Below are 27455 nucleotides of genomic sequence, written 5' to 3' on the forward strand. Positions count from 1 at the left end.
TTTAAATCACATTAGATCAGAATAAGGGGTGATTAGGGTATGAATCATGCTGAATTAAGGGGGGGATAATTTATTTAAATTGCTTACCATATTCCAAGCACTATATTCAATGCTGGGCATACACATACAAAGGAGGTTACCCTCTAATTGAAAGAGACAACATATCTCCTCCCCCCCCAGTACAATTTATTTTCCTTTTCTGAAACATTTCCTTGATGGAGGGAAGAGTGAAAAAGAGAAATAGATGCCACCATTGTTATAGCTTTCTCTGAAGGAGACAGCATATTAACAAATAAAAAAGTTCAGCTCCAGGGAGGATGGAGTGGGCCATAAACCCTAAAAATCCAGCAGTGAGGTAGCTGGCAAAATCAAGGGATCCTTAGATTGCATCAGTTAGTCAGATGCCAGTAATCTGCAGGGTGTGAAAGTTGGACAGATTATAAAGCTTGATAAGGTCCTCCATATCACTAGAAGGAATAAAATTGACTATTCTGATATCATTCATGCCATGTGAGGTATCGAGCTTTAAATGTGGTCTCTGGGCAGCACAGATTGGGAAAAGAAGGAGGAGAAGGTCAGGAGGGAAGAGTACCTCTGCTGGTGATGGGGGGTGATGATCCTGATGGATTCTGGGATAGACCAGGGCTGGAGGAAGGAGACCAATGAGAGTGGAAGGCAAGGGGAGAAGTATGCCCCCCAGTGGTATGGCAGCCACTGGAGTGGAATGGAAGAGCCAGATACAAGAAATGTAATTAAGGTTTGACAGGACTGGATTGGATAAGTAGAGGGCGAGGAAAAGAAGTTACCCAAGTTAACTCCAAGGTTTTCAAACCTGAGGATGGGAAAGATGGGGTTGCTCTGAAAAGAAAGGACAAGAAGGACAGGTACAGAGGGGAGGATGTATTCTGCCTGGAACATTTTGGTTTTAAGGTGTTGGCAGGAAATCCAGGTGGAGGATGTCCAGGAGGTAACTAGAGATGATAATTGAATGTGAAAAGGAGGACAGATATAGAAAAGTACCTTGAGGGGATGGGAATGTTGTAGATTGTCCAGGGACTGAGAAGAGAGAAAGGAGGAAAAGGCTAAGAACACAGCCTTGGGGGATGCCAGTACTTTGGGGTCAGAAAGATGAGCATAAATTATTGAAGAGAGGCCAAAAAGTAAAGACTTGACAAAGGGGGAGGAATGGGGAGATAACTGTGTCCCAGAAGACAAAGGGAGGAGAGAATATGAAGTCAAGTTAAGTCAACAAGCATTTATTAAAAGGTTATATTCTAGGCACTGTGTTACATAATGGGGTTGTAAATAGAAGCAAAAGCAAGCCATTGGTGAACATTTATTAAGATCCTCCTATATGCCAGGCACCATGCTAAGTGCTGGGAATACAAAAAGGCAAAAGATAACCCCTGCCCTCAAGGAGCTTGCAATCTAATAGGGAGGATAGCATGCAAACAATTATGTACATACAAGATAAATGCAGGGCAACTTGGACATAACCAACTGAGGAAAAACTCTAGTATTGAGGGGGACTGGGAAAGTCTTCTTGCAGGTGGGATTTTTAGCTGGGATTTGAAGAAAGCCAGAGAAATGAGGAGGGAGAGAATTTTAGACATCTAGAAAGAAGAAGTGCAGTCTCCTACCAGAAGAGATGTCAAGTAGAATTAGAACTGAGAGAAGCCAGGAGATTTGGTGATTCAGAAGTCATTGGTAATTCTGGAGAGGGAACCTTCAGTTGTTGGGAGAGACAAGTCTAAATTACAAAGGTTTGAGGAGTCAGTAGATGGCTAGAAAGCGTAAACAATAAATGTAGACTTTATAGCAATCATAGGGAAGAGAGAGACAGAATGAGAGCTTCCGACAGGAGGCAGGCAGTCTAGAGAAGCTTTTTAAAAGGAGGATTGAAGAGACCTGAGCACATTTATGGCTATCTGCAAGCCTTTATTAATGTTTACTATATGCTCTGCTAAGCAATGCAAAGAAAGAAAAAACAGGCTCTGCCCTCATGGACCTCATAGTCTAATTGGGGAGAGAACATGCAAAGTCATCTATATAAGCATAGAATAAAATGGACCATGCGAGAGGGAGACTTTTTAAGGTAAGAGGAAGAGGACTGGATTGATGTGGCAAAGCCTCATCATTGGAAGAGGTGAGCACAGGGGAACAGTTGGAGGGCATAGTGGTCAACAAAGAAAAATGGGGTACTACCTCATCCTCTGAGGTAGAAGGTTGGAATGGTTAAGGATAGAGACTGAAGATGCAGTAATCTGCTGAAGGCTAGTGTGAAGAGGCTGCCATTTGCCAAATCTTGTCCATTCTATATTTATTCCTTTCTTTCCACTCATATGACCACTACCCTTATTTAGTCTCGCATTACTTCTCTTGGACCATTGTATTAGTTTCCTTATTTTACCCTAACTTACGTCTTTCCCCTTTTCTAGTCCATTCTTCACTTAGTTGTCAAATAACATTCCCAAAGCTTTGGGCTTTAGAAATATTATTCTTCTCAACAAATTCTTGTGAGAGGCATTGCATACAAATTCTGTTTGTCACAGACACATATTTATAGCCATAGCTATCTCAATCTATTTAATTTGACCTGGTATCTCTTAGGTACTTAATAAATGCATATTCATTATTTGGAGGTATCTGTAAGGACTTCTTCCCCGGAACGTCTGGGTTCTAGACCCTTTGGCATATACTTTAGTATTTTAAAGATGTGCTATAACCTGTGCAGATTGTAATCCATCCAGGCTTTGAGTCCAGGAGTTTGAAGCCTTTTATTGGGGGGGGGGGGCGGAGATGCAGTTACAGATCCCTTTGGCAGTCTTAAGTGTATGGCCTCCTTCTCAGAACAATGCTTGTAAATGTGTAAAATAAAATCCATAGGATTGTAAGTGAAATTGATTATATTGAAATACAGTTGTTAGGACAGCTAGATGGCTCAGTGGATAGAGAACTAGATCTAGAGATGGTGGTGGTGGTCCTGGGTTCAAATTTAACCTCAGAGACTTTATAGTTGTGTGACCCTGGTCGAGTTACCTAAATCCAATTGTCTAGCCCTTACCAGTCTCCTTCCTTGAAATTACTATTTATTATTGATCCTAAGACAGAAGGTAAGGATTTAAAAGAAACCAGAGTTGTCAAGATATAAGAAGTCTAAGGATCCCAAGTTTAGATCCCCTGTCACTGTTAGTCTTTGTGCATAACCGTGGCCAAGAGCATCACCCAGGATTCAGTCCTCTGGTGATAAGCCTCCCTCAGTTTAAGCTTGCTCTGGGATAATGGACATATTTTATTTCTAGGATCATAACTAAAGACTCCCCAGCTAGCTTGAGCTTCACCATCTTAGCTTGAGGACCCGTGATCATCTCCACAACTCAGTGAAGCATTAAAGTGACCTGAGACATTATACAGTTCAAGAGATTTTAGATGTCCTGTTGGATTCTAATCCCTTCATTTTATAGCTGAGAACTCTGTAATTGGGATGGCTTTGCTCTGGTCAGCCAGTGAGGGAGTATTAGTGGGATCTGATCTTCGAATTTTAGAGCAGAAATAATTTGCTTTTAAATAAAACTTGAATCATTATTCTGAAGGGTCCAGCACATTTCCTGAAAAGATGTCTGATAAGCAAAGTTTTTCATGTGTGCTTAGAAGCACAGGAGGAGGTATTCTAACAACAAGGGGAAACTGACAAACTATTCTGATACCTGGAAGTTGTAGAAGTTTGTAGGCATGTTTCAGAGTGCTTTCAAATACTTTATTCTTTGGGGGAGGAGGAGTTGGCAGGGATAGTGCCTTGTAGTAGAAAGAACCCTGAATTAGGATATGAGAAAATGTAGATTTAAGTCCCTGCTCTACTACTTACTCTCTGTTTGACCCTGGGCAGTTCTCTTTCAGTCTCAGTTTCCTCATCTCTAAACTGGGGATAATGAGGGGATATTTTACCTCCCAAGGCTATTGATTCAGTCCTTTCAGTCAGATCTAACTCTTTGTGATCCCATTTGGGGTTTTCTTGGCAAGGACACTGGAGTGGTTTGCCATTTCCTTCTCTAGCTCATTGGACAAATGAGGAGACTGAGGCAAATAGGTATACCTGATTTGCCCAGGGCCACACAAAGTTATAAGTGCCTGAGGCTGAATTTGAATTCAGGTGCTTTATCTATTGCACCATTCAGCTGCCAAAAGCACTTTATACAAGTAAGGATTTGTTATTATTTCATACTTCAAGTGAATTGGGTAGGGCAGTTATTATCCTGTACTTGTCCATATGACAGACAAGGAAACTGAGGCAGAAGAGTGGTAAAATAATGCACACAAAAGTCACACAGATCTTAACTAAAGAAGAAGTTGAGCCTTATATCAGTTCTCTTCCCTTGTGACATTCTTTCTTAACTCATTGCTAAGTGTACCAGGGAACTATGGTGGCTTAGAGTTGGAAGGGATCCACTCGAGAGCTCATTCATTATCTCCTTGGGACTCTCCTTTCTTGAGTAGATCTTGTTCTGTTTTCTCTAAGGTGCCTTTGAGATGCCAGCTTCTCTGGGAAAAAACCCAGCCCTAAATGGGCTCTTGCTGCAGGGACAAATATGATGGCCAACTGACTGTGCTTTGATAAATATAATTGGGAAGTCCATGCTTAATGACATTCCCTGTGGTGAGCTGGGCTGGTTCAGGCTCTTCCAGGTCAAAGAAAAATGCACAGATGGTAGGTTAATAACAACTCATATTTCTATATAGTTTGAAGGTTTAACCAAGTACTTTCCTCACAATGACCCTGGCAAGTTATTAGCGCAAATGTTTTCCCCATTTTGTTGATAATGAAATTGAGATTCTGAGAGATGGGAAGAGGCTAGGTTTTGATTAGGCAGCTAGCAAATGAAACCTGGGATGATGGAGCCACCACCAGCTCCTATTCCATGGAAGGTGCCCCCAGACAGGCTATGCTTCTTTAGGAAGGTTCCTAGGATTCTCAGCTCTGGCTCTACAGACCCTATTTGACCAAGGACATGCTTGGCCAATCCTAGTATCCCCATAATCAGAGAGGGGAGCAGTTGATCTGTGGAGCCCGGGAGTAGCAACCTTGCCAATATTCCTGGGGAGGGCACCAGTTTCTTTCCCACTCTGAGGCTGTTGATCCAAGGAGGGAGAGTACAGCTTTGGGCTATATTGTGTAGGCTGACCCATTATCCTGGAGTGGTTGAGCTGTGTCTTCTGAAAGAAAAAAGAGCACATTGAATGTAAATGTAGAAGTGTGTTCTGTAAGGTATGGTTGACCACAGAAGGATACCATTTGAAAAAAATAATGGACTGGCTTACTGTTTGTATTGATGTACTCACTGCTTCATAGATTCTTGCTTCATTGTGGAAAGAAGTAGCTTGGAACTAGATTTTCTTATGAAAGGAATTGGGGCTTTGGGGTCCTGTGGGTTTAACTTATGAATGAGGAAAGTGCTAAGAGTTGGAAAATGTTTAGTTTAGACTTCCTGCTTTCTGATCATATCAGTACAAAGCGTCCCTTCTCAAATCCTTCATGCCTGGGATTTAGATGAATCCTAAGAGTGTTCGAACAGGAAGGGACCTTGGAGGTTTAGGGTTTTTTTGGTCCAACCCCTCCTCATCTCACAGAAAGGGAAATAGAGGCCCAGAGAGGAATGTCATAGTTAAAGTCAGTGATTAAATGACATACTTGGGAATAGAACCCAAGCATCCTGACTGTCTGCCTCCTCCCACTGCTGTGCACCCTCTAAATAACTCACAGCTGTTCGTGGGATCTGAGATTCCATACTGTTGAAATGGAGTGGTTTTGCAAAATAAGGAATAAAAGTCAGGTTCTGAATCCCAAATGTCCAGGACTTTTTTGAGCTGAATCATGTTCTTGCTACCCACCCCCTACTCCCAGTAGGAATGAAAATCCCTGACATTTGTTCATCACTTTCCCATCTGTTATTCTCATTTTATTGGTGGACTGGATCCTCAGAATGACCTATGAATTTCATAGACAAGATTTTTGTCTTCGTTTACCTGTTAGCAAATTGATGGGGGCAGCTAGGTGACTCAGTGGACACAGAGATAGGCCCATAGATCAGAGATTCTAGGTTCCAGACATTTCCTAGCAGTGTGATGCTGGGCAAGCCACTTCACCCCCATTGCCTTGCCCAAGAAATTAAGGTTCAGGGACTTGATTTACTCAAAGTCACCAGACTCTGTAGCAGAACAAAGCTCATAATAACAATAACTCCTATTTCTAGAGCATTTCATTCCTTACTAAAGCATTTTACATAAATTATCTCATTGAATTGCCATAACAGCCACATGAGATAGGTACTACAACTATTATTCATCTTCACTTTATAGATGAGGATACCGAGGTTCAGAAAATGTAAAAGATCTACCTCTAGTCACACAACTAGTTAGTGTCAGAGGCAATGCCAGAACCCAATTTTTTCTGACCCCAAGGGCAGCACACTATCCATTCTCCATCATGCTGCACCTGACTCCTAGTCTAGGGTTCTTTACCTTATCCTGCCTTGCTGCTAAACATAATCCTCTTGGTATAAATAATGATTCATTCCTGGGAGAGGGTCTCATGATGATGTTAATAACTTACATTTCTGTAGTGCTTTTAAGCTTACCTAATTCTTTCCTCACAATAGGAAGAATGCAAATTCATAGGATCATAGGAATTGAGGTGGGGAAGTCCAAGCTTGTTCTTTTAAAGATGAAACACGTAAGGCTCAGGGGAATGACCATTCCAAGGTCAACCAGGTAGTAAGAGTCAGGATTCAAAACCAGAACCTTAGATTCCAAATCCAGTGTTCTTTCCACCATAGCCAAGTATTATCCCAATTTTGCAGGAGTGGAAACTGAGGCTTAGAGAAGGAAAATGGCACAGGTATCAGTAAGTGGCAGAGAAAGGGCCAAAATGCCCTGATTAGAAGACGAAGTGGTCTGTGCTGGGCTGCCCACGGTGCAGAGCCTTGGGGAGAACAATGACACTCATTTTTGCCAGTAATTGGACAGGACATGATGAATGGCCCTGCTCCAATCTTAGAATAACGAGGCTTGTAAGCTTCATCCCTTCCATCCCTGGGGAGAAGACACGGATGTGGAGAGACTGATTCCAAGGGTGGCTAATCAGACTGGGTCACGACTCATCACTGAAGTCTTGGGGAGGGAGGATGGGTTGACATAAGCCAGGAACTTATGTCCTTGTTCTGTCACCATATTTCCTTCTGAAATTGTTCTTTTGACTCTAAAAAAAATTCTGGGACAATTTTCCCAATACTCAGACAGATCATTTCAGTATTTGCTAGCAGGTGAAGGAAACAGTCCTCTGGGACCAAGAGGTCTTTGACAGTATGATTCATTGGAAAGAATGTTAAGAGTCAAAAGAATTGAATTAGAATTCTGGAGCTTACATAACACTAGCTTAATGATCTTTTCTCATTTATATAAAGGAGAATATAATACTTGTACCATTTATCTACTGTATATAGTCTCTGGATTTACTCTCCCAATCTCTGTACACATTGGCAGTTTGGGTTCTCAGATCTGGCCACCATGAGTTCTAGGGGGTCTTCTTGAGGGATTGGGGAGTTGTTTGTTGAGTATTGGTGCTAGTGAGTTCCCCCTTCCAGGATTATCAGCTGATGTCAATTAGTCAGACAGACAGTATTTGGAAAGGAGTATTTACTTGGGTTGTAAAGAGGAGCAATTAATACAAAACATTCCCCAGAAGTCTGTGAAACATTTTCTCATCAGCACATTGAGAGTCCAGGGAAAAATGGGTTCAAGCTTAGAGATATGTGGTAAAGAGATAATTCAGAGATCCTGGAAGTCTTTTCTTCCCTTCTTGAGAGTTTCTTCCTTCAACATCCTTGATGGATGATGAAGTTTTCCTTAGGCATGAGATAAGTGGTTTTTTCCTTTGGGGCTTTTTGTGGAGCTTTAAATCTACATCATAATTTGTTCCTGGCTCCAGATACAGAAACTGCCATCCCTTATTTTAAGTACCCTGCTAGGACTTTGATGATGGGATGGGAAATCCAAAATCTTCTTGGTTTCTTTAGGGGAGGAGGCAAGGTTCCCTCCTCCCCCAAGTGATCCTTTATCAAGCTGTTGACTGAAATACTCTCTCCTGACTCATTGCTTGCTTGAATCTCTGATTCAAATCCCAGAGGGTGTGACTAACTCCATCCACCAATCCAAACAGATTTCCTGTAGCATCCAAGAGTCCAGACATTGTTCACACCCAGTTTACACCCAGTTCATCTGAGGTATGTTCTCACCTGATAAATGTATCAAGGCGACATAAGTATATATGATACACGAGTATCACAAAGAAAATACTTTGTAAACTTTCAAGTATAATACACATGTGTAAGTTATTACTGTTAACTTTATTTTTTTTTTGGAGTCACTGGTGAGAGTTGGGTGAGATTTGCTTCACTCTGCCTCACTTAAATCCAACTCATATATAAGTCAGGACACAATCCTCATGATGTCATTGGACCTCTCCAAAATTAAGGACAAACAGCAACAGTGCTTATTACAATTGGCCCATTTGGCCCCTCAGAATTTTGATGGGGGTAATGTGCCTTTCTGGTGGTCTAATAATGTCTAAGTCTCCTATTGGCTTTCTTTCCTTACAGATAAGTCGACAGAAGATTACAATTCATCCAACACTTTGGTAAGCCTTTGTTTCCCATTTTAAAACTAGGTACTGGGTATGGGAAATTTCATTCATTCATGAGGGGTTTTGATCTCTTCAAACTGGTAGATGGTTATAATAGGGAATAGAGCAGAGTTTAAAGAAGGACCTGGGGGGATGAGGACACTGAAGATGGTGGGAAGAGGTGAATGTAGTCTGTGCGAACTGGGTTCTAGCCTTGGATCTGCCATTCATTTGATAAGTAAACTTTCTCCTTACTCTGTGACCCAGACGGTTATTTCCCTATCTGTACACTAAGAGGACTGGATTCTGTGACTACTGTGGTCTTTTCCAGTTTGGACCTCCTTTCCAGGTCTAATTCTATGTTCTAAGAGCAGTTCTAGCTCTGATATTATGGTCTAAGGTCCTTTAGACCTATTAATATTTGTTTTTAAGGGTTTTTTCCCAGCTCTGACTTCTTTGTTCCAAGTCTTCTTCTATCTCTGACTTTCTGTGACTTTGAAAACAGGTAGCCTTGCCATGTGTTTAGGAAAGTGGATTGAGGTTATTTAGTGCCATATGGCAGATAGGATGGTACCAACTCAGCAAAATCCCATACTGGGAGCACTTCAGTACCTAACAAAACAGGTAGGCTGTCCAGGTCAGGCTGTGCCAATTCCACTCTTTTGACCTTTTGATATAGCCCCGAATCCCTCTCACTTTCTGTGTCTTATCTATTTATCTGGATATAGATGTTGATATCTATGGATATAGATCTATATCTACTCTTTTTTGAAGGGAAAGAAAGGGAGAAGGGGGGAAGGGAACAAACATTTATTAAATTTAACATAAACTAAATGTGTCCCAGGCAGACATTTAATTAATTCCAGGAGGGAGATAGATGATGCAGTGGATAGAGTGGCAGGCCTCGAATCTGGAAGACTCATCTTCCCTTAGTTCAAATCTGGTCTCAGACACTTCCTAGATGTATGACCCTGGGCAAGTCACTTTACCCTGTTTGCCTGTTCTGTGAAGCAGCAAGGTGTCTGTCCTGATGTCCTTTGCCCAAAGTCAGGCCATGTGAGCAGGATTGCTTGAAGGAAATGGAGTGTGTCTAAGTCTGCCACGTGGAAGGAGGAGGGAGAGCCTCCTGCTTGGCCTAGTCATTGATGAGATGAGACGCTTGGCTCCCCCAAAGGTGGGAACATTGGCCCGGGCAGGCAATCCTTGGGAAGGGTTAGCCTCTGGCTTTTTGAGTCTATAGGCGAATGGTTGGGTCCCCCTCCCCGGGCTAAGTCTTATCCCCACAGAGTGGGGCTGATCTTGGGTTTGCTTCTCACACAGAATGTGAAGAGTGTGTCCGAGACGCCTGCGGTCCCTCCAGTGTCAGAGGATGAAGACGATGAGGATGACGCCGCTCCTCCTCCGGTCATAGCGCCTCGACCCGAGCACACAAAATCCGTGAGTTCTTGAGGGTCTGGACCCAGCCCTTCTGCTGTCCTGTGAATGAGGGGAGGGAGAATATTGAAGGGGAGAGACGGTGCCCTCAGGCACCCAAAGGCTAGGGACTTCCTGGGAGACACTGTTGGTTTTTGCAGCTGATACATATATCCATTCTGTGGCATGTGGACAGAGAACTGACCTCAAAATGTGGAATGTGTAGGGTCAGATCCTACCTCTGATACGAACTGGCCTGTGTGACCCTGAAGTCACTTAACCCTCCCTGTGTTCTAGGTCATTTTTTTTAACCCTTACCTTCTGTCTTGGAAGTTCCAAGACAGAAGAGTGTTAAGGGCTAGGCAATAGGGGTTAAGTGACTTGCCCAGGGTCACAAAGCTGGGAAGTGTCTGAGATGAGATTTGAACCCAGGACCTCCCATCTCTGGGCCTGGCTCTCAATTCACTGAACCACCCAGCTGCCCCCTAGGTAAATTTTAAGAGTATAAATTGTAGAGATGGTGCTGACCTGCATTAGTAGAGAAATTTGAGTTTCCTCTACCAGTGAAATCTCCTGTCTTATCCCTATACTTATCCTTATCTTTATTCTTATAGCTAAAATTCTTTAAAAATGAGTGAAAAAATACAGATTTCATCAGCGGTTGGACTCCTAAACCTCAATTTCTTTATCTGTAAAATGGAGGTAATAATGCTCATATTATCTCTTCTCACAAGGTAGGGGGAGAGGATTTGTACTTTGTAACTAGAGAGATATTATCCAATTATTTCAACTGATCTCTAAAATCATCCATTAACATTATCATTGTCATCTTTTTTGGTTTTTCTTTTTTCAGTTACATCTAGAAAAAAATTTTGATGGTTTTTTTTTTGACATTTTGAAATTCAAATTTTCTTCCCCGCCAGGAGGTGAATAGTCTGATATAGGTTATACCTGTGCTTTCAAGTTATACATATTTTCCATATTCTCATGTCATGAGAGAAGATACATTCAATAGAAATCTTACATCATCATCTTCATAAAGAAGAAATAATAATAATTTGTTGTTCAATAGCATCTGACTTTTTGTGGCCCCATTTGGGGTTTTTTGACAGAGATACTGGAGTGATCTGTCATTTCCTTCTCCAACTCACTTAACAAATGAGGAAACTGAGGCAAATAGGGTAAAGTTGCCCAAGATCACATAGCTAAGAAGTGTCTAAGGCCAGATTCGAACTCATGAAGATGAATTTTTCTGATTCTAAGCCCAGTGCTCTATTTACTATGCCACGTAGCTGCTAATAATAATAAAAAAATAATAATAATAGCTAAATTTTATATAGCATTTACTCTGTGCCAGGCACTGTGCTAAGCATTTTACAATTATTACCTTATTTGATCCTCACAACAACCCTAGAAGGTAAGTGCTATTGTTATCCCCATTTAACATTTGAGGAAACTGAGGCAGGCAGAGATTAAGCGGCTTCACATAGCTAGTAAATATTTGAGGCTGAGTTTAAATTCAAGTCCTCCTGACTACTGGTCCATTGCTCTGGTCCCTGTGCTGCCTAACTGCCTGTAGAAAGTCACCAAAATTTTCAACCGATTCCCAAGAAGTATTTATTGAATACTGCTGAGGGTAAGATGCATTCAAGCCTGGGAAAGTCAGAAAGAGAAATTACTTCATGTTCCTTGCTCTCAAGGTCCCTGTTATACTCTGAAGATAAGACACAGTAATAACATAACCAACTACAACAGAAATCAGAATGTGTTAAGGGGGAGAGGCCCAGAGAAAGTGTCAGGAAAAGCTTGAGCAGAGGTCATGGTGGGATGGGGAGAGGGAATCAAGGAGGGCTTCATGGAGGAAGTTGGGATTTGCATTGTCTTGAAAGAAGGGAAGAATTTCACAAAGCTGAGATAGGAATGGGAGGTTTTGTGGAGGAGTAAGTCTGACCAAATACAAGAAAGGAAGAGAGGGCAGAAGATGATGAAGGAATAGCAAATTTCATGATATAATGGGAAGATTTTGTAATAATAATAGTTAACATTAATATAGTGTTTTTTTCCTCTTTCTTGTTCCTTTTGAGAATATACAATTTTTATTAGGAAGGTGAATTTTATTTCCAATAAATAGTAACAGTATTCCCCCCAAAATGAAACAGTTACTCTCCAGATGTTAGCGCCTGTAAATAAAAGCCACATTGAGCTGGAATAGCAGTTCAAGCATAGGACTGATCTGTTTGGAAAACACTTGCAAGCACCAAACAGATATTCTCTCATTTGATCTTCAAAACAACTCTATGAAATAGGTTCTTTTATTATCACCACCACTTTATGGATGAGGAAACTGAGGCCAGTTGTTTGTTTGTTTTCTAAATAAAGGACTTCCTGACTAGCCAGGTAGCATAGTAGATAAGGTACTAGACTTGGAGTCAAGAAGACCTGAGTTAGAATCCTGCCTTATACACTTAGCTGAATAACCCTATTAAGCCACTTATCCTCTCTCAAGCCTCAGTTTTCTCATCTCTAAAGTGGGGATGATGACAGGACCTACCTTCCTGGATTGTTGTGAGGATCAAAGAGATAACATATTTAAAGTGCTTTGCAAACTTTAACACATGATATATAATAAATGCTGTTTTTACTACCATGATGATGATCATCATCAGCAGCATTATTATTATTGTAGTCCGAATATGAGGGTTTAAATGCTTATTTATGCTACTTGTTACCTGTGTGGTCTTGAGCAAGCCCATCCCATCCACTGGCTTTCGTTTTTCTCATCTGTAAATGTCAGAGAACTGACCTAGAAGGATCTCTCAGGCCTCTTCCCCTTCCAATGGTCATGGACTTGAGTTTGGCTGCTGTGATGAAGAGTATTTGTAGGGAAATGGTAGGAGATAAAGCTGGAAGGACTTTTCATTTATACCTGCCCTGCCCTCTCCCATGGGTCTCCAGCCTTCCTTCCACCAATGTTCTCTTAAGTACTGCCAACACTATTTAGTTTTAGGCTGAAATGAGTCATTCTCATCTTCTCTTGGGAAATGGGTAATCACAGTTCTGCAAAATGTGCTTGAAATTAGCAGCACTGGGCATGTGAAACCATGGAGCATGATGGATGGCATCCTGGGGGATTTATAACCACAGTAGCTCTTATCCACCATTAAACTCTTCATGTGCTCAATATCAGCAGCTCCTCTTTAGCCTTCCTTTTGAGACCTCTAGGGCTTTCAGCTGTGGCAGCCCCAATTCTATTGGCCAGGGAGCCTGGAGTCCTGAAGTCTAGACTAGGCTCTGCCATTCACTCATGGGTATGACATTTGGGACTTTTTCTCTTTGTCTCAGTGTAGAATCACAGAAATTCAGGATCTTGGTACTACACAAATATCTTGGGGCGGTCCAATCCTTAAATTTGATGTCAGAATGTGATGTGGATGCCTGAGAAAATGAGGAATCATTATCAGGAAGGGTGCCTTATTCCTTCTTCACTATTCCTATTTATAGAAACTAATCCCAAATTCAAATCTAGCCTCAGACACTTTCTAGCTATGTGACCCTGGGCAAGTCACTTAACCCCCATTGCCTAGCCCTTACTGCTCTTCTGCCTTGAAACCAATATACAATATTTATTCTAAGACAGAAGGCAAGGGCATTTTATATATATATTAATATATATATACACACACATACATATGTATGTGTTTATATGTATACATATAAATTTTTTGAAAAGTTAAAAAATTTATTGATACTGTAACTTATTAATAAAAAAGGTGTACAGAACCAAATGACACCATTTACTCTTTTCTTTTCCTATAAAATAAATAATGAACAGTCTTAAAAAGTCCTGTAAGTTATACTATAATGTTAATTTCCCCCAAATACTAGAAAATACACACAGTCATGAGATGCAAACAAGAAAATGATTTAGGCATCTGAATATAGGAGAAAGTATTTGTGAATTAGGAGTGGGGAGACTTGGGGGCTCAGCCTTGATATTGCCATTGGCTTATTATGTATGTAACCTTGAACAAGTCACTTCCCTACTGTAAACCTCAAATTTCCTTAGACTTATAAATGTTGGAAATTTCACCATTGGGATATTTCATACTTGGAAAATTTCTTACTGATAGTCTATTGGAATGGGAACCCCATTGGCATGGGAGGTTCCTTCTCTTCCCTTCTTCAGATTACTTTAGGACAGAAACCCTTTGCTGAACAATGGAAAGGACTTTGACCTATGCTTAAGCATAGAACAGGAATTTCTTTGAGTCTTGATTGATTTTAGAATTGATACAATGGAGATACTTGGAATAAATCTCCACCCTATTCAGTCCTAATAGGATTGAGTAAGGGCTGCAGCCTAGATCAAAATTTAATTATTCCAATCTCTACCATACTCAAGTTAACAGGATTTAGAAAGGGCTGTAGCAAAGGAGCAAAGATTTAATCATTTGAAAATATGACCTTCAACAGACATGTGCAAAAGCCAGAAACCTCTGGGCGGTCCTGGGTTAAGCTAGAGCCTCCATTGACAGGGAAATTGATGGACAGTGATTGGTAGATGTGAGGACTGAGGGGAGGCAACTTGGAGGGTTTCCTTAAAGATAGGGGGTCTGAAGACTCAGGAGGTGGTTGAGGTTTTGGTCGGTGTGTTTCGTGTGGGCTCTGAGAAGGCTTGCTTGGAAGGAAACTGAAGGTGGGGGCCTCTGAGACTGTTTCTCCATTTTGGACACGTGAGTAATAGGGACTGATCTCTTTTCTTTGCCCCAGCTATCTAAGGGCTTGGGCCTTTTGGCCCAGCCTAAACAGAAGGGGTATTTAAGCCCTATTCCCTTCTCTCCCTTTTTCTCTCTCTCTATCTCTAATTCCCTTCTTACTCCTATTGTAATTAAACTCCAAAAAAGGCTGACGGCTGACTTGAGTTTTTCATTTAGGAATTACATAGCTGATTCCTTGGCAACCTTAAATTAATATATATCAGTCTTTTAAAGTGATTCACTTGTTACACTACTCTATGAAAGCTGGAGCACAGAGTAGGAAATGTAGTGATTACCTAGTATAATAACCCTTTGCCTAGTCTAGGAATTTCTTCTACAATATCCCTGGCCATCTACTATAACCTCTCTTAATGATGGGGAAGTCACTACCACTTGAAACCACCTCTTCCTTTCTGTTTTCTGGGAACAGAGATGACATCTTAATCTATCCACAATTTTGCCCTTTGGGTGTCATAGGAATGAGGTGGTTCCCTCTCCTAGGTAAACTGAACTGCCCTTGGGCCATTTGATAACAATGATTACATCCCTCCTAAATCTTGGTGTTTTTTTTTTCCAGTCTAAACATCCCATTTTAGCCATTCTTCATATGGCACAAGTCTCTTATTCCCATTACCTGGTTTTCCTATTTTTGTGGGTCAGCCTTTCCTCAAAAATGTCACCCTAGAATTGGATTCAGATCTAGAGCTCTAGGATAGGATCTGGCCATGGCAGAGGAGTGAGCCCATCACCTCCTGGCCTGTGGGTGGGTGCTAGTCTTCTCTCCTTTGCAGCCTCTGAGGCTCACTTTAGCTCTTTTAGCTCTGACATCACAGTGTTGGCTGCCAAAATAAAAGAAGTTAATTCCATGTTATCTCGTGTTAATTAAAAGCTTCCTCTGTAAAGTGAGGGGGTTGGACTAACTGATCTCTGGTTTTTTCTGGCTGTGGCATTCCATGGCTCAGATACTGCCATCACCTGAAGATTTTCAAACCTGAGAAAAGAGGTATAAAAGAAGGAATTGTGTCTGTGAGCCAAGTGTATGCTTCCGTTCAGATAACTGAATAAACCCTTGTGGATGGATTATAATATGTATATTCAGAGATAGAAAATGAAACCATCCCTCCCTTGGTGGAGCCTACATTCTCTTGGTAGGGGGTGGAGGTACAGATAAAACATGGACACAAATAAAATCCAAGCAACACAAAGTACTTGTAATTGGAAGAGATTGTGTGCAGTTTGAGAAGGGAGAGAGAATTAGGAAAGATTTCTTGGAGGAAGTGGCACCCAAGCTTTGCTCTGGATTCCAAAAGCTGGACCCAGGAAGGTAGCCCCAAGATTTCAAAGAAAGGAACTTAGTGTATCAATGGAAATGGGAAAGAGTAGGATCCATGGTGCCACAGAGATATGGTTCTAGTCAAAGATTCCCATCTGTCAGCAAGTGACTATCTCTTCATCCTCATGCCAAATCAGTGTCGGATATACCCATAATCCTTTTCAGATTCCAAGGGCTTCTCCTGGCAGCCAGGTGGCACAGTGGACAGAGAGGAAAGTTCATCCCCAAAGAGCCTTGGTCAAAGGGGGATGGTATCCTTGCTTCCTACATCATGCATTACTATGAAGAAACAAACCTTGTAGGCCTTGTAGATATGGTCATTGTTGTCATTAGGGAAAGTGACTTGCTTAATGCCAGATAGGTAACAATGGACAAAACTGCACTTAAACCCAGGCCTTCTGATGCCCAAGGCCCTGTGCCTTTCTATAGGGAACCTCATGCAGTGTCTGATTTCTTTGCGGGCCCTTCAGAGTAGAGCTAATAGAGAATCTTCAGAAAAGTGAATTTCAGAAATCAACACCTTGTTTTTTTCAAGGCTCCATTGTGATCTCATTCTTTGGGTCTGTCTGATTCTAGGTCTAGCACTCCGCATCCCTTAGCCTCTTAGAAAGAACGATTAGTAATATAACATTGGACCTGGAGGGGTTCATCTATGGTAGCTGGGCAGCACAATGGAAAGGGAGCTGAGTTTGGAGTCAAGGTGACCTGATTACTTTCCTTGTTTCTTGTTTCTTTTTTAATTTTTGATTTTCTTTTAAAATTTTTTCCATGATTCATGTTGTCTCCCTCCCCTCTTTATTCCCCCCCTCCTAGAGTTGACAAGCAGTTCCACTGGGTTATGCATATATTAGGGTGACCTGATTTCAAATCAAGCCCCAGATACTAACTGGGTGACCCTGGGCAAGTCACTTAACCTCTATTTGCATCCATTTCTTCATCTGTAAAATGGGGATGATAACATCTACTCCCCAGGGTTTTTGTGAGAATCAAATGAGATAATAATTGTAAAACATTTAGCATAGTACCTAGCACGTAGTGAGTGCTGTATAAATCTTGGCTGTTATTAGTATTATTAGTATCTAGTCCAACTCAATTTCTAGATAATAAAGAGAAAGGAAGGAACTTGCCTAAGCTCACACAGGTCAAAAGTGGCAAGTCAGGATTTTGAATCTTGGCCTTCTTACTCCAAATCCATGGATTTTTCCACTCTGCCACAATGCCTTATGTGGGTTAGAGATATTTGGGAAGTCTTCGCACACACAGAAGAGTCAGGAGCTTGAGATATATCCTGGTGATGCCTGAAAGTCAGATGGTAACATTTGAGGACAAGCAACGAGTGCCTGCTGGCATCTCATATCCTAGACTTAAGGGTTCTTCTTCTTCCAACGAAAGGAGACTGAAATCTCATGTGGGAGTAAGGAGATAGATTAAGAAGAGAGCTGAGCTTTGGAAGAGACTTAGTGGGCCAAGATCAGAATTGCCGTTGCCACCACTCTCTCTGATTTAATTTTGTATAGAATGCTCTCCTTGGATGCTTGGAGCTTAAAACATAAAGCTTAGAATGTAGGAGCCAGAAGGAACCTTAAAACGTGCAGTGTTAGAATTGAAAGGGAACTTAGAACATAGAATGTTACGAGTTCGAAGATACCTTAGAGATCATCTAGGTCCAACCCTCTCATTTTACAGGGGAGAAAACTGAAGCTCGTTGAGGTAATTTGACTTGGCCAGGGCTAGACAGTGGCAGAGTGGTCCCCTGATTTCTGCCCCGATGTTCTGCTCCCATGTAGAGATTTGGGGCAGGGTCTCTGGACGTGATCCCTCTTGCCCCTCCAAAGGGTGGGTAAGGCACCCTCAATAAAGCTTCTACAGCACCACATTCCTCTCCTTTCCCGAAGAAATCAAAGACAGGGCTTCAAAAGCGACTACTGATCTCATGTTCAGGGACTTGGTGCCATGAGGCATCACCTTGTTCTGGTTTCTGAAATGTAGAAGTTTTGGATTCTTCTCCTTCCCTTCTCTCTTTTTGGTCTTATAGTATTAATTTCCGCCTTTCTCTCTCCTTTGTTCACTGTGTGGAAAGTGCTTGCCTTGGCAAAGGAAGTTGCTAAATGAAGGGGATGGGAAAGGATTATGATGTAAAACATCCCCCCTCCCCCAATAAAACTCTCTAAAAATAAAACAGAAAAGAGAACTCATTTATTTTAAAAAGAGAATGTGTTGGAACAGATAGGGTGCTATGAATTGAGTTTATCAGATTTAGTTCAGCCCCAGCCAAGATCTTGGGTCTGAGGACTGGCCCCCCAAGCTTTTTCTTTGCTCAAGAAAACTGACCCCATTCTGGTTTCCCTGCCATCCAGGTGTACACACGGTCAGTGATCGACCCCATTCCTGTCACACCAACCCGCGATGTGGCCACGTCTCCGATCTCCCCCACTGAGAATAACAACACTACCCCTCCAGACACCCTGACCCGCAATGCCGAGAAGCAGAAGAAGAAACCCAAAATGTCAGATGAAGAGATCTTGGAGAAATTAAGTAAGTGCTGGACCTGGATGTGGGAAGATGTGCTTAAGTCCAGCCTCCAACACTTTTACTGGCTTACATAGCTGTCAGCCTCATCTGTAAAATGGGAATAATGACACCAGCCACCCACAGGGTTGTTATGAGGATCTAATGATATTTTATGTGTATATATGTGCATATATATATTCTACATATTATGTATATATAATATGTAGATTGCTCTTTGTAAGAGCACTTTAAAAGCTCCAAAACCCTATATAAATGTTAGCTATTATTATGACACAAATAACCACATATATAGACTTCCTTCTTTCAAATGCAGTTGGTTAGTCAACTACTTATTAAGCACTTACTGTATGTCAGATAATTGCTGGGGGATACAAAGAAAGGCTTAAAAAAAGCAGCTCTGCTTTTAAGGAATTTCCAGCATTCACAATTCCTGCTAAATGAGATTAAATTCTGGGCCCCAGGTAGGCTGGACCTTTTGGCTTTATTCTATGCTCCATGTGGTTCCCCTAAACCAGAACATGTCAAGAAGGGACTAGACATGTTTTCTGAGGTGGGAATCTAATAATATGTATTCCTTTCACACCACATGAAGCCTTACTAAATGCTATCCTCTCAATAGCCTTGCGAGATTGGTGGTATAAATATTTCCCCCCATTTTACAGATGAAGAAACTGAGGCTCACAAGATAAGGCAAAATGTCTTGACCATAGCTGCATGGCTAATAGCTATACCTTCCTCTTACTAATACACAGCTAGTAAACTTCTTGCTAATTAATATGTAGTTACGATACAGTTGCCAATTCACAAGCTAATAGTTATACTTTCTCCTTGCTAACACAAAGCTAGTCAGCTGGACCTTGATTTCCAGTTCAAGATCCTTAATTTACCATGTCTCTGGGGAAGGTAGATAACTCCATGGATAGAGAGCCAAGTCTAGAGACAGTAGGTCCTGGGTTCAAATCTGGCCTCAGGGCAAGTCACTTAACACCCATTGCCTAGTTCTTGCCACTCTTCTACCTTGAAACTGATTGTTAGTGTTGATCGCAAGACAGAAGATTAAAAAAAATTCACCATGTCACCATGCTGTCTGAAGAAATAATTGCCTTTCTCAGTGATTTAAACATATATTTGGGGAATTAGCTATGCTTTTCCTGGCTAATAAATTTAGAAATTACCTATTTTCCACTGAATCCAGGTAAATGCTTTTCAGAGGCTCTTGTGTATAAGGGTACAGTCACTGGGTGTTGAGGATTCAAAAACTTTTTTATAAAACCAATTCCTGCCTTTTAAAGGTACTTCCATTCTATTGTAAGAAACAGTATGTAAGAGAACACTAAGGAGAATCAGAGCTTGTCAAGATTCTTGGGAAGGACGAGGTGGGGAGAGAGATCCGATCAAAGGCCAAAACCTTTTCCCCGTCTCCCTGAGGGCCACCTGGAAAAATGTAGAAAGAATCAAACTCAGTTTGGATTAAAAAAAAAATAACACATTAGACTCCCATGTGCTCAGCCATGAAGGACTTGAACTTTTTGATGAAGCAGTTCCTACCCTGTCGGGGCTTCCAGCCTATGCTTGGGAAAGGGCACGTGCATGGGAGTCAGGGGATGTGCCATAGCTAACCTCTGGGGCAAAGGCTGGGAGAAATCTTTCCCCTGGCTGATGGGATGAAGACTTCAGGGAGGAGGCAGAGTGGAAGCTGAGCCTCAAAGGATGGAGGGAAGATCCTTAAAGAGGACTAAGAGGTCCAGAGAAGCCAGGCAGAGATGTTTAAGGGCTGAACAACAGTGGCTGGCTGTAAGCACAGTTTGTGTGGCATTATTCTAAGGCAGTAGTTCTCCACCTTTCTAATGCCGGGACCCCACAATACAGTTCCTCATGTTGCGGTGACCCCAAACCAACAAATTATTTTGGTGGCTACTTCAAAACTGTAATTTTGCTACAGTTATGATTCAGAATGTAAATACCTGATATGCATTATGTATTCTCTTTGCTACAAATTGAGAGGTTGAGAACCGCTGGTCTAGAGGAATATAGTTTAGGGGGACATATTCTGCTTATTTACCTGGGATGCAGCAGAGCTATGAATATGCAATTCTTCTTTTCTAGATGTCTTTAAATGCAGTAGTCTGTCTCTAGGTTAATGGGAGCAATCAGCTCAGACCTAAGACTGAGAATCTGTAGCCGGGGCAATGTTTGTGGGCTTTTTCCTCCAGGAGGGGTCCTGCAGATTAAAGGGATTAACTCTGTAGCTCTGGGTTTTAAACGAGTAGATACACAAAGCTAAGGTAGACAGACCCCTGATGGCTTTCAAGGTGCTTAACAGTCTATCCTGGGGTGGGAAAAGAGATAAGAGAGCAGTACGTGTGTCCATAAAGTTTGGTGCCCCAAATTGAATGTGGCACCCGATCAAGGTAAGTCAGCCAGTCAACGCAGCATTCATTAACTATTCTAGGGAATACAAGGAAGGAAATACCAAAACCAGACTCTGCCTTTAAGGAGCATACATTCTAATGGGAGAGACAACATGTCAGGAACAAGGGGTATATAAGACATATAGAATAGATTAAAAATCTGAAAGGGAAAGGCAGCTGGGAAGACCGGAAAAGCCTCTTCCAGAAAGAAGGATTTGAGCTGAGTCTATAAGGGAGCCAAGGAAACTTAAGAAGTAGTGGTGAGGGGAGAGAGCCTTCCAGGTATGGAGGACAGTCAATATAAAGACCAGGAAATAGGAGACAGAATGTCTTCTAGGCAGCAAGAAAGGGGAGAGTTTGAGTGTGGTGGTGCTCAATCAGGACAGGCTTCATGGAAGCGTTGGGGTCTTACACCAGGGTTTTAAGATTGCAGACTCCCTAGATCAGGGGTGCCAAACTCTAATAGAAATGGGGGTCACTAAACCACAGGCTTTGACTTTGAAAACCAGGTGTTACTACCATTGCCTGTGTCCTATTGCAGTTTTATATATATTTGTTTAATATTTGTACAGTATTACCCACTTATGTTTTGATCTGGTTTGGACTGCATTTGGGAACCTCTGCTATTCTCTATCACCATTGTCCACTGTGGCTTCTGAGTGGGAGGTAGCTGGCTCTTTATTTCAGCCCTTCTCAGGGCTAGGGACGTGTCGCTTTGTATTTGATGGGTGGGAGGGAACAATGTCTCATCGTTTCTGTTTCTGTCGCAGGGAGCATTGTGAGTGTGGGTGACCCCAAGAAGAAGTACACTCGGTTTGAGAAGATTGGACAAGGGTTAGTAGGAGCTTTTTCTTGCCTGTTTTTTTTTTCCCTTCCTTGGATGAGTGATTTGAAGGGTGGTTTGCTTATGTCTAAACTCCAACCCAGACTTCCAAAAGGCTACCTCTTTGGAGTCCTGTCTAGTCTGAATGCTGACATCACTGGGTGGTGGATACCTTGTGTGAATAGGTGGCCCAGAACCAGTCCCATTCTAAGGAGAGGCAACCAAATCAGAGCATCTCAGAGCTAGAAGGGGCCTTAGAAGTCAGAAGACCCAATTCTGCCTGATGCTTGGGTTCCCTGTCCAGCATCCCTGACAAGTGGTTTCTTTCCCTAGAGAAATGCTTGGCAGTGTCTCTCTGGCTGAACATATTTACTTCTCTCTGCTCTGGTCTCTCCCCCCCTCAATCCCCTTCTTCTACCCCTGGAAGTAATTATGCTTAATGTGAGGGGGTGTCATTAGATGACTGTACTTGCTAAATATACTCCCACAGGAAATGAGACTCATTTAGTCTGTGAGTGCCAAACTAGCCTCCCAAATTGTAGCTCTTTCTTCCATTGTCAACTGTCCCATCTGAATGTGGACACCCTTTGGTCACACTGTGGGGGTGGGAGGACTCAACTGGACCCCATTTGAGAGGAGAGCAGTGAAATCCTAGAATATCCAAGCTGGGTGGTTCTTAAGAAATCATCATGTATTTCCTAGGCATAAATCCCCTCAAGAGAAATGGTCTTACTATAGTTGGCTGGGAGCATCATCTTGCCAAAGGCCACTTGGGGTAGCAGAACAGAGGTTCATTTTGGTTCAGGAGACCTGAGATGGAGCCCTGGTCCTGATATTCCCTACCTGTGTGACCCTGAGAGACTTGGTTTCTTCATCTGTAAAAATGAAGCTTGGAGAGGAGATGCTATTGGGGGGTGGAGGTGGGGGCATGATCACTATCTCCAACTTTTTGAAGGGTTATCCTGAGGAACAACCATCATAGGGCAAAGATACTGGAATAGTTTTCCATTTCCTTTTTCAGTGGATTCTCTTGTCACTCAATCAGCAGTTAAGTGACTTGCTCAAGGTCACACAGATTGGCCCCATTGGGAAGAACCAGGAGTGATGGGTAGAAATTGCAAAGAAGTAAATTGAGGCTGTTAGGGAAAAAAATTACTTAATATTTAGAGCCTGACATGAAATTGGGCTGCCTTATAGGGCAGTGGGGTCTATAGCAGAGGCTGGATAACCATATGTCCAGTATGTTAGAGAGGAGGTTCTTTTGGGGGGGTATGACTTCTTCCAATCTTAAAATTCTTTGAAAATGTGGGTACAGCCACCCACATTATAGCCAGTTCCCATTTGGTGCTCATTTTGAATCTCCTGAAATAGTCACATGATTTGAATTTGCTTGACATATTTCTATTGAGCTGGAACCTTATTTTACACAATTATAACTTTGAATAGGGCAAATTAGCATATAGGCAACCACTTCAGTGGAATCATTATTCACACTAATCTGGACCTCACTGTACCTACCACGTAGGATTGTTAGAAGGAATGAGCTTCTAGAAATGAAAGCTGTGGTAGGGATGTGAATTGTGATTATTTTTTTTTAAAATATATTTTATTTGATCATTTCCAAGCATTATTCGTTAAAGACATAGATCATTTTCTTTTCCTCCCCCCCACCCCCCATAGCCGACGCGTAAGTCCACTGGGCATTAGATGTTTTCTTGATTTGAACCCATTGCTTTGTTGATAGTATTTGCATTAGAGTGTTCATTTAGAGTCTATCCTCTGTCATGTCCCCTCAATCTCTGTATTCAGGCAGTTGCTTTTTCTCGGTGTTTCCACTCCCATAGTTTATCCTTTGCTTATGAATGGTGTTTTTTTTCTCCTGGATCCCTGAAAGTTGTTCAGGGACATTACACCGCCCCTAATGTAGAAGTCCATTACGTTCGATTATACCACAGTGTATTAGTCTCTGTGTACAATGTTCTCCTGGTTCTGCTCCTCTCGCTCTGCATCACTTCCTGGAGGTTGTTCCAGTCTCCATGGAACTTCTCCACTTTATTATTCCTTTGAGCACAATAGTATTCCATCACCAACATATACCACAGTTTGTTCAGCCATTCCCCAATTGATGGGCATCCCCTCGTTTTCCAGTTTTGGGCCACCACAAAGAGCGCAGCTATGAATATTTTTGTACAAGTCTTTGTGTCCATTATCTCTTTGGGGTACAGACCCAGCAGTGCTATGGCTGGGTCAAAGGGTAGATGTGAATTGTGATTATTAAGAGTCATAAAAATCTGAAAATGGGAAACTAAGTCTAACCTCATACTCCTTGTAAGACTGTCTTCTACAGTAACCCAGACCAATGCTCACAAGGCTTCTGCTCAGATAGGGTAATCTATACTCTCAGGCAGCTTGTTCTATTGTGGGAAAGATGATTTTAAGAAGTGTTTTTTGTGACTTTTTTTTTTGAGCTGAAATCTGTCTTTTTGTAATTTTCATCCAAATGAGTTCTTCTTTTTGGGTCTAAAAGTGGTACAAATAGAAAGAACATAAACCTGGAATCAGGAGAGTTCTAGGTTCAAATTCCACCTCTGACATTTGATAGCAGAGAATAGAGAACTTGGAAACAGTCACCTAAAGTGTGACCTTAGACAAGTCAACTTCTCTTAGCCTTAGTTTTGTCATCTGTAAAATGGAGATAATAATAGCATCCATCTCTCAGAGCTATTATGAGGATCAAATGAAATATGTATAAAAGTGCTTTATAAACTTTTTAGTACTATAAAAATTAGTTCTTATTCTTAGTACTAGTAGTCATAGTAGCAATAATAGTAGTAGTAGTTGTAGTCATAGTAATAGTCAGTAGTCATCATCATTGTTGTCATAGAACACTAATAGTAGTAGTAATGGTGGTGGTGATGGTTTTAGTAGTCATAATAGGGGTAGTAATAGTAGGAACACCAGTAGTAGTACAGTAGTAGTAATAATAGCTATAGTAGTAGAAGCCAGAGTAGTAATGGTAGTAGTACTAGTAGTAGTCATAGTAGTGGTAGTAATAGTACTAGTAGTCATAGTATAGTAGTTGTTTTATTGGTAGTAGTAAGCATAGCCTTAGCAATAGTCGTATTAGCTTAGCTGGTCGTAGCCATATTTGTTGCAGTGGTGGTAGTAGTTGTAGAAATAGCATTAGTAGTAGAAATAGTAGTAATAGCCATAGTAATAGCAGCAATAGTAGTCATAGTCGTACTTGTTGTCGTAGCAGTAGTAGCAGTAGTCGTAATGGTGGTAGTAATAGTATTAGTAGTAAGCAGTCTAAGAGTGGTAGTAATGGTACTGTAGTAGTGGTAGTAGTAGTTGTGGTAGTGATGGTAGTAGTAGCGGTTGTAGGAGTAGCTGGGTGAGGGTGGCCAACTCTCAATGTCCTCCTCTGTAATAGGGGGACAATAAGTCTCCAAAGACTTTGCAGGGTTGTTGGAGGACCAAATGACATCGTCCTAAAGCACTTAGTAAGCCCTAAAAAAAGCGACACCGTTGCCTATTATTCTTAGGATGATGGTCTTTCAGATGTAGACAGTGCCCACTCTTTCTTTGCTCCTCCTAACACTGTATGGATAATCTTGCTACTGAGGCAGTCCCCTTATTCGTGGTCATTTATTCTGTCCTCCATTGGGTGGGTTGTTCTCCCATATATAGCTAAATTGCTTCTCAAGAATATTTCTTGGTTCCATTTGGCACTTGGTTTCCTCAGGATTTAGCCTTGTCTCCCTATCTTCTTTTGACAAATCATTTCTCACATTTAAAAATATTTTTATTCTCTGTTTAAATGGCCATTTTCCCATGAGGTGCATAAGGCAGGAATGCTTACCCCCATTTTATAGTGAAGATAGCAGAGACCAAGAAAAGGAAATTGGTCTGCCTAAAGTCACTCAGCAAGTGTGAACCTTGGTTAGAATGGGGGTTACTGTCATTTCAGGGATGCTTTTTTGCTCAGCACTCTTCCCTTCCCTCTCTTGTTCAACATTTAAAAACATGTACCTTATTGCATAAGGCCCCAGCCCAATGGAAACTGTATAAATATAAATACCACTGCTGTCTTCTTCCTAGAATGAGAGAGGGGGAAGGAGGGGAAGACAGAAGGGAATGGGAAAAAGGGGAGAGAGGGAGAGGGAAGAGGGAGGAGAGAGAAAGATGGAGGGAGAGAGAGAGGGAGAGGGAAGAGGATGGGGAAAAGGGGAGAGGGTGAGGGAAGAGGGAGGAGAGGGAAGGAGAAGGGAAGAGGATGGAGGAAAGGGGAGGGAGGGAGAGGGAAGAGGGAGGGGAGAGAGAGAGAGAGAGAGAGAGAGAGAGAGAGAGAGAGAGAGAGAGAGAGAGAGAGAGAGAGAGAGAGAGAGAGAGAGAGAGAAGAGGATGGGGATGGGGAAAAGGGGAGAGAGGGAGAGGGAAGAGGTGAGGGGGGAAGGGAGGAAAGGAGGGAGAGAGACACACACAAACACAGAGAAGAGATGGAGGGATGGGAAGGGGAAGAAAGAGAGGGACAGAGACAGAATACACACAATCAGAAGCTTGGCCAAATAAAACAAAGATCAGTTGCCACTCCAAGTTGTGGTTTGGAAAAGGCTAGCAGCAGTCAGTCAAGAAAGACTGCAAGGATAGTTTTAGCTTTAGAACCTTTTGAATCTCCATTAGCAGCAAGTGGTTATAGGTTAGCTAAAGTAAATTCACATGGAACTAAAGAAAGAAAGATCTCGAGGGATTCATAGACTATTACACCCAGAAGGGGGTACATAATGATGTAGAAATGTCAGTGGGAAAGGAGTCTATTGAATATCAGAAAAAGAGGATATAGGATGCTGGAACATGGATCTGGGAGGGACTTTATAGTGTAGTCTGTTATAACTCAGAAAGTAGCATGTTAAAGCCAGTGGGGACCTTGGGAGTTTGAAGAAGGCTCATATGGAGGCCGTGTGAATCATTTTCCAGTGGCATGGATCTAGGAAGGACAGTTAACATGTGTGACCCAAGACTCTGAAGGGACTTAGCTAAAACAGGAATCTCCACTAGGGTGTCCCTTAAGAAGTGGTCATTTAGGCTGTACAGGAAGGTTTTCACTGGAGACTGGAAGACCTGAATTTAGATCCATCCTCTATCACTTATTACCTATGTGATCCTGGGCAAGCCACTTTAATTCTGTTTGCCTCTGTTTCTTCATCTGTAAAATGGGGATAGTAATAGCACCCACCTGTCATGGTGGTGAGGATCAAGTGGGATAAATGTAAAGCACTTAGCACAGTACCTGGCACATGGTAAATATTATATATAAATGTTATTATTAACAACACCATCTTTCTAGAATGGAGGACCTGGACTGTATTATTATCACCCCCAATTTACATATGAGGAAACTGAGGCAAACAAAGGCAAAGCGACTTGCCCAGGTTCACAATAGCTAATAAATCTTTGAGGCCAGATTTGAATTCATTACACCCCATACTTCTTTCCAACTTGATATTCTTAG

At 41.8% G+C, this 27455-nt stretch overlaps 1 protein-coding gene and 1 long non-coding RNA gene across 10 annotated transcripts in view; one reads left to right on the forward strand and one right to left on the reverse strand.

The window, feature by feature from the left end:
- The window catches only part of PAK1 (p21 (RAC1) activated kinase 1), a 211878-nt gene that overhangs the window by 140177 nt on the left and 44246 nt on the right, over positions 1 to 27455 (forward strand). For all 6 annotated transcript variants that reach the window (XM_056794933.1, XM_056794934.1, XM_056794932.1 and 3 more), the window contains 4 exons: positions 8652 to 8689; positions 9995 to 10111; positions 18535 to 18712; positions 21891 to 21954. In XM_056794933.1, the coding sequence (XP_056650911.1) occupies positions 8652 to 8689; positions 9995 to 10111; positions 18535 to 18712; positions 21891 to 21954 (397 nt within the window). The remainder of the gene's footprint in view (positions 1 to 8651; positions 8690 to 9994; positions 10112 to 18534; positions 18713 to 21890; positions 21955 to 27455) is intronic.
- On the reverse strand, positions 4264 to 17900 carry LOC103106589 (uncharacterized). Of its 4 annotated transcripts, XR_008911425.1 has the most exons (4): positions 16327 to 17900; positions 15479 to 15683; positions 12817 to 13522; positions 11485 to 11740 (listed from the first exon to the last, which is right to left on the reverse strand). It is a non-coding gene; the product is annotated as an uncharacterized LOC103106589 (long non-coding RNA). The 4 variants fall into 4 exon arrangements; XR_466258.3 differs by lacking the exon at positions 11485 to 11740 and adding an exon at positions 4264 to 5211 and having other exon boundaries at positions 15479 to 17900; XR_008911426.1 differs by lacking the exon at positions 11485 to 11740 and adding an exon at positions 9470 to 10150 and having other exon boundaries at positions 15479 to 17900.

This window comes from Monodelphis domestica, chromosome 4 (genome assembly GCF_027887165.1).
Source record: "Monodelphis domestica isolate mMonDom1 chromosome 4, mMonDom1.pri, whole genome shotgun sequence".
Lineage (NCBI taxonomy): Eukaryota > Metazoa > Chordata > Mammalia > Didelphimorphia > Didelphidae > Monodelphis > Monodelphis domestica.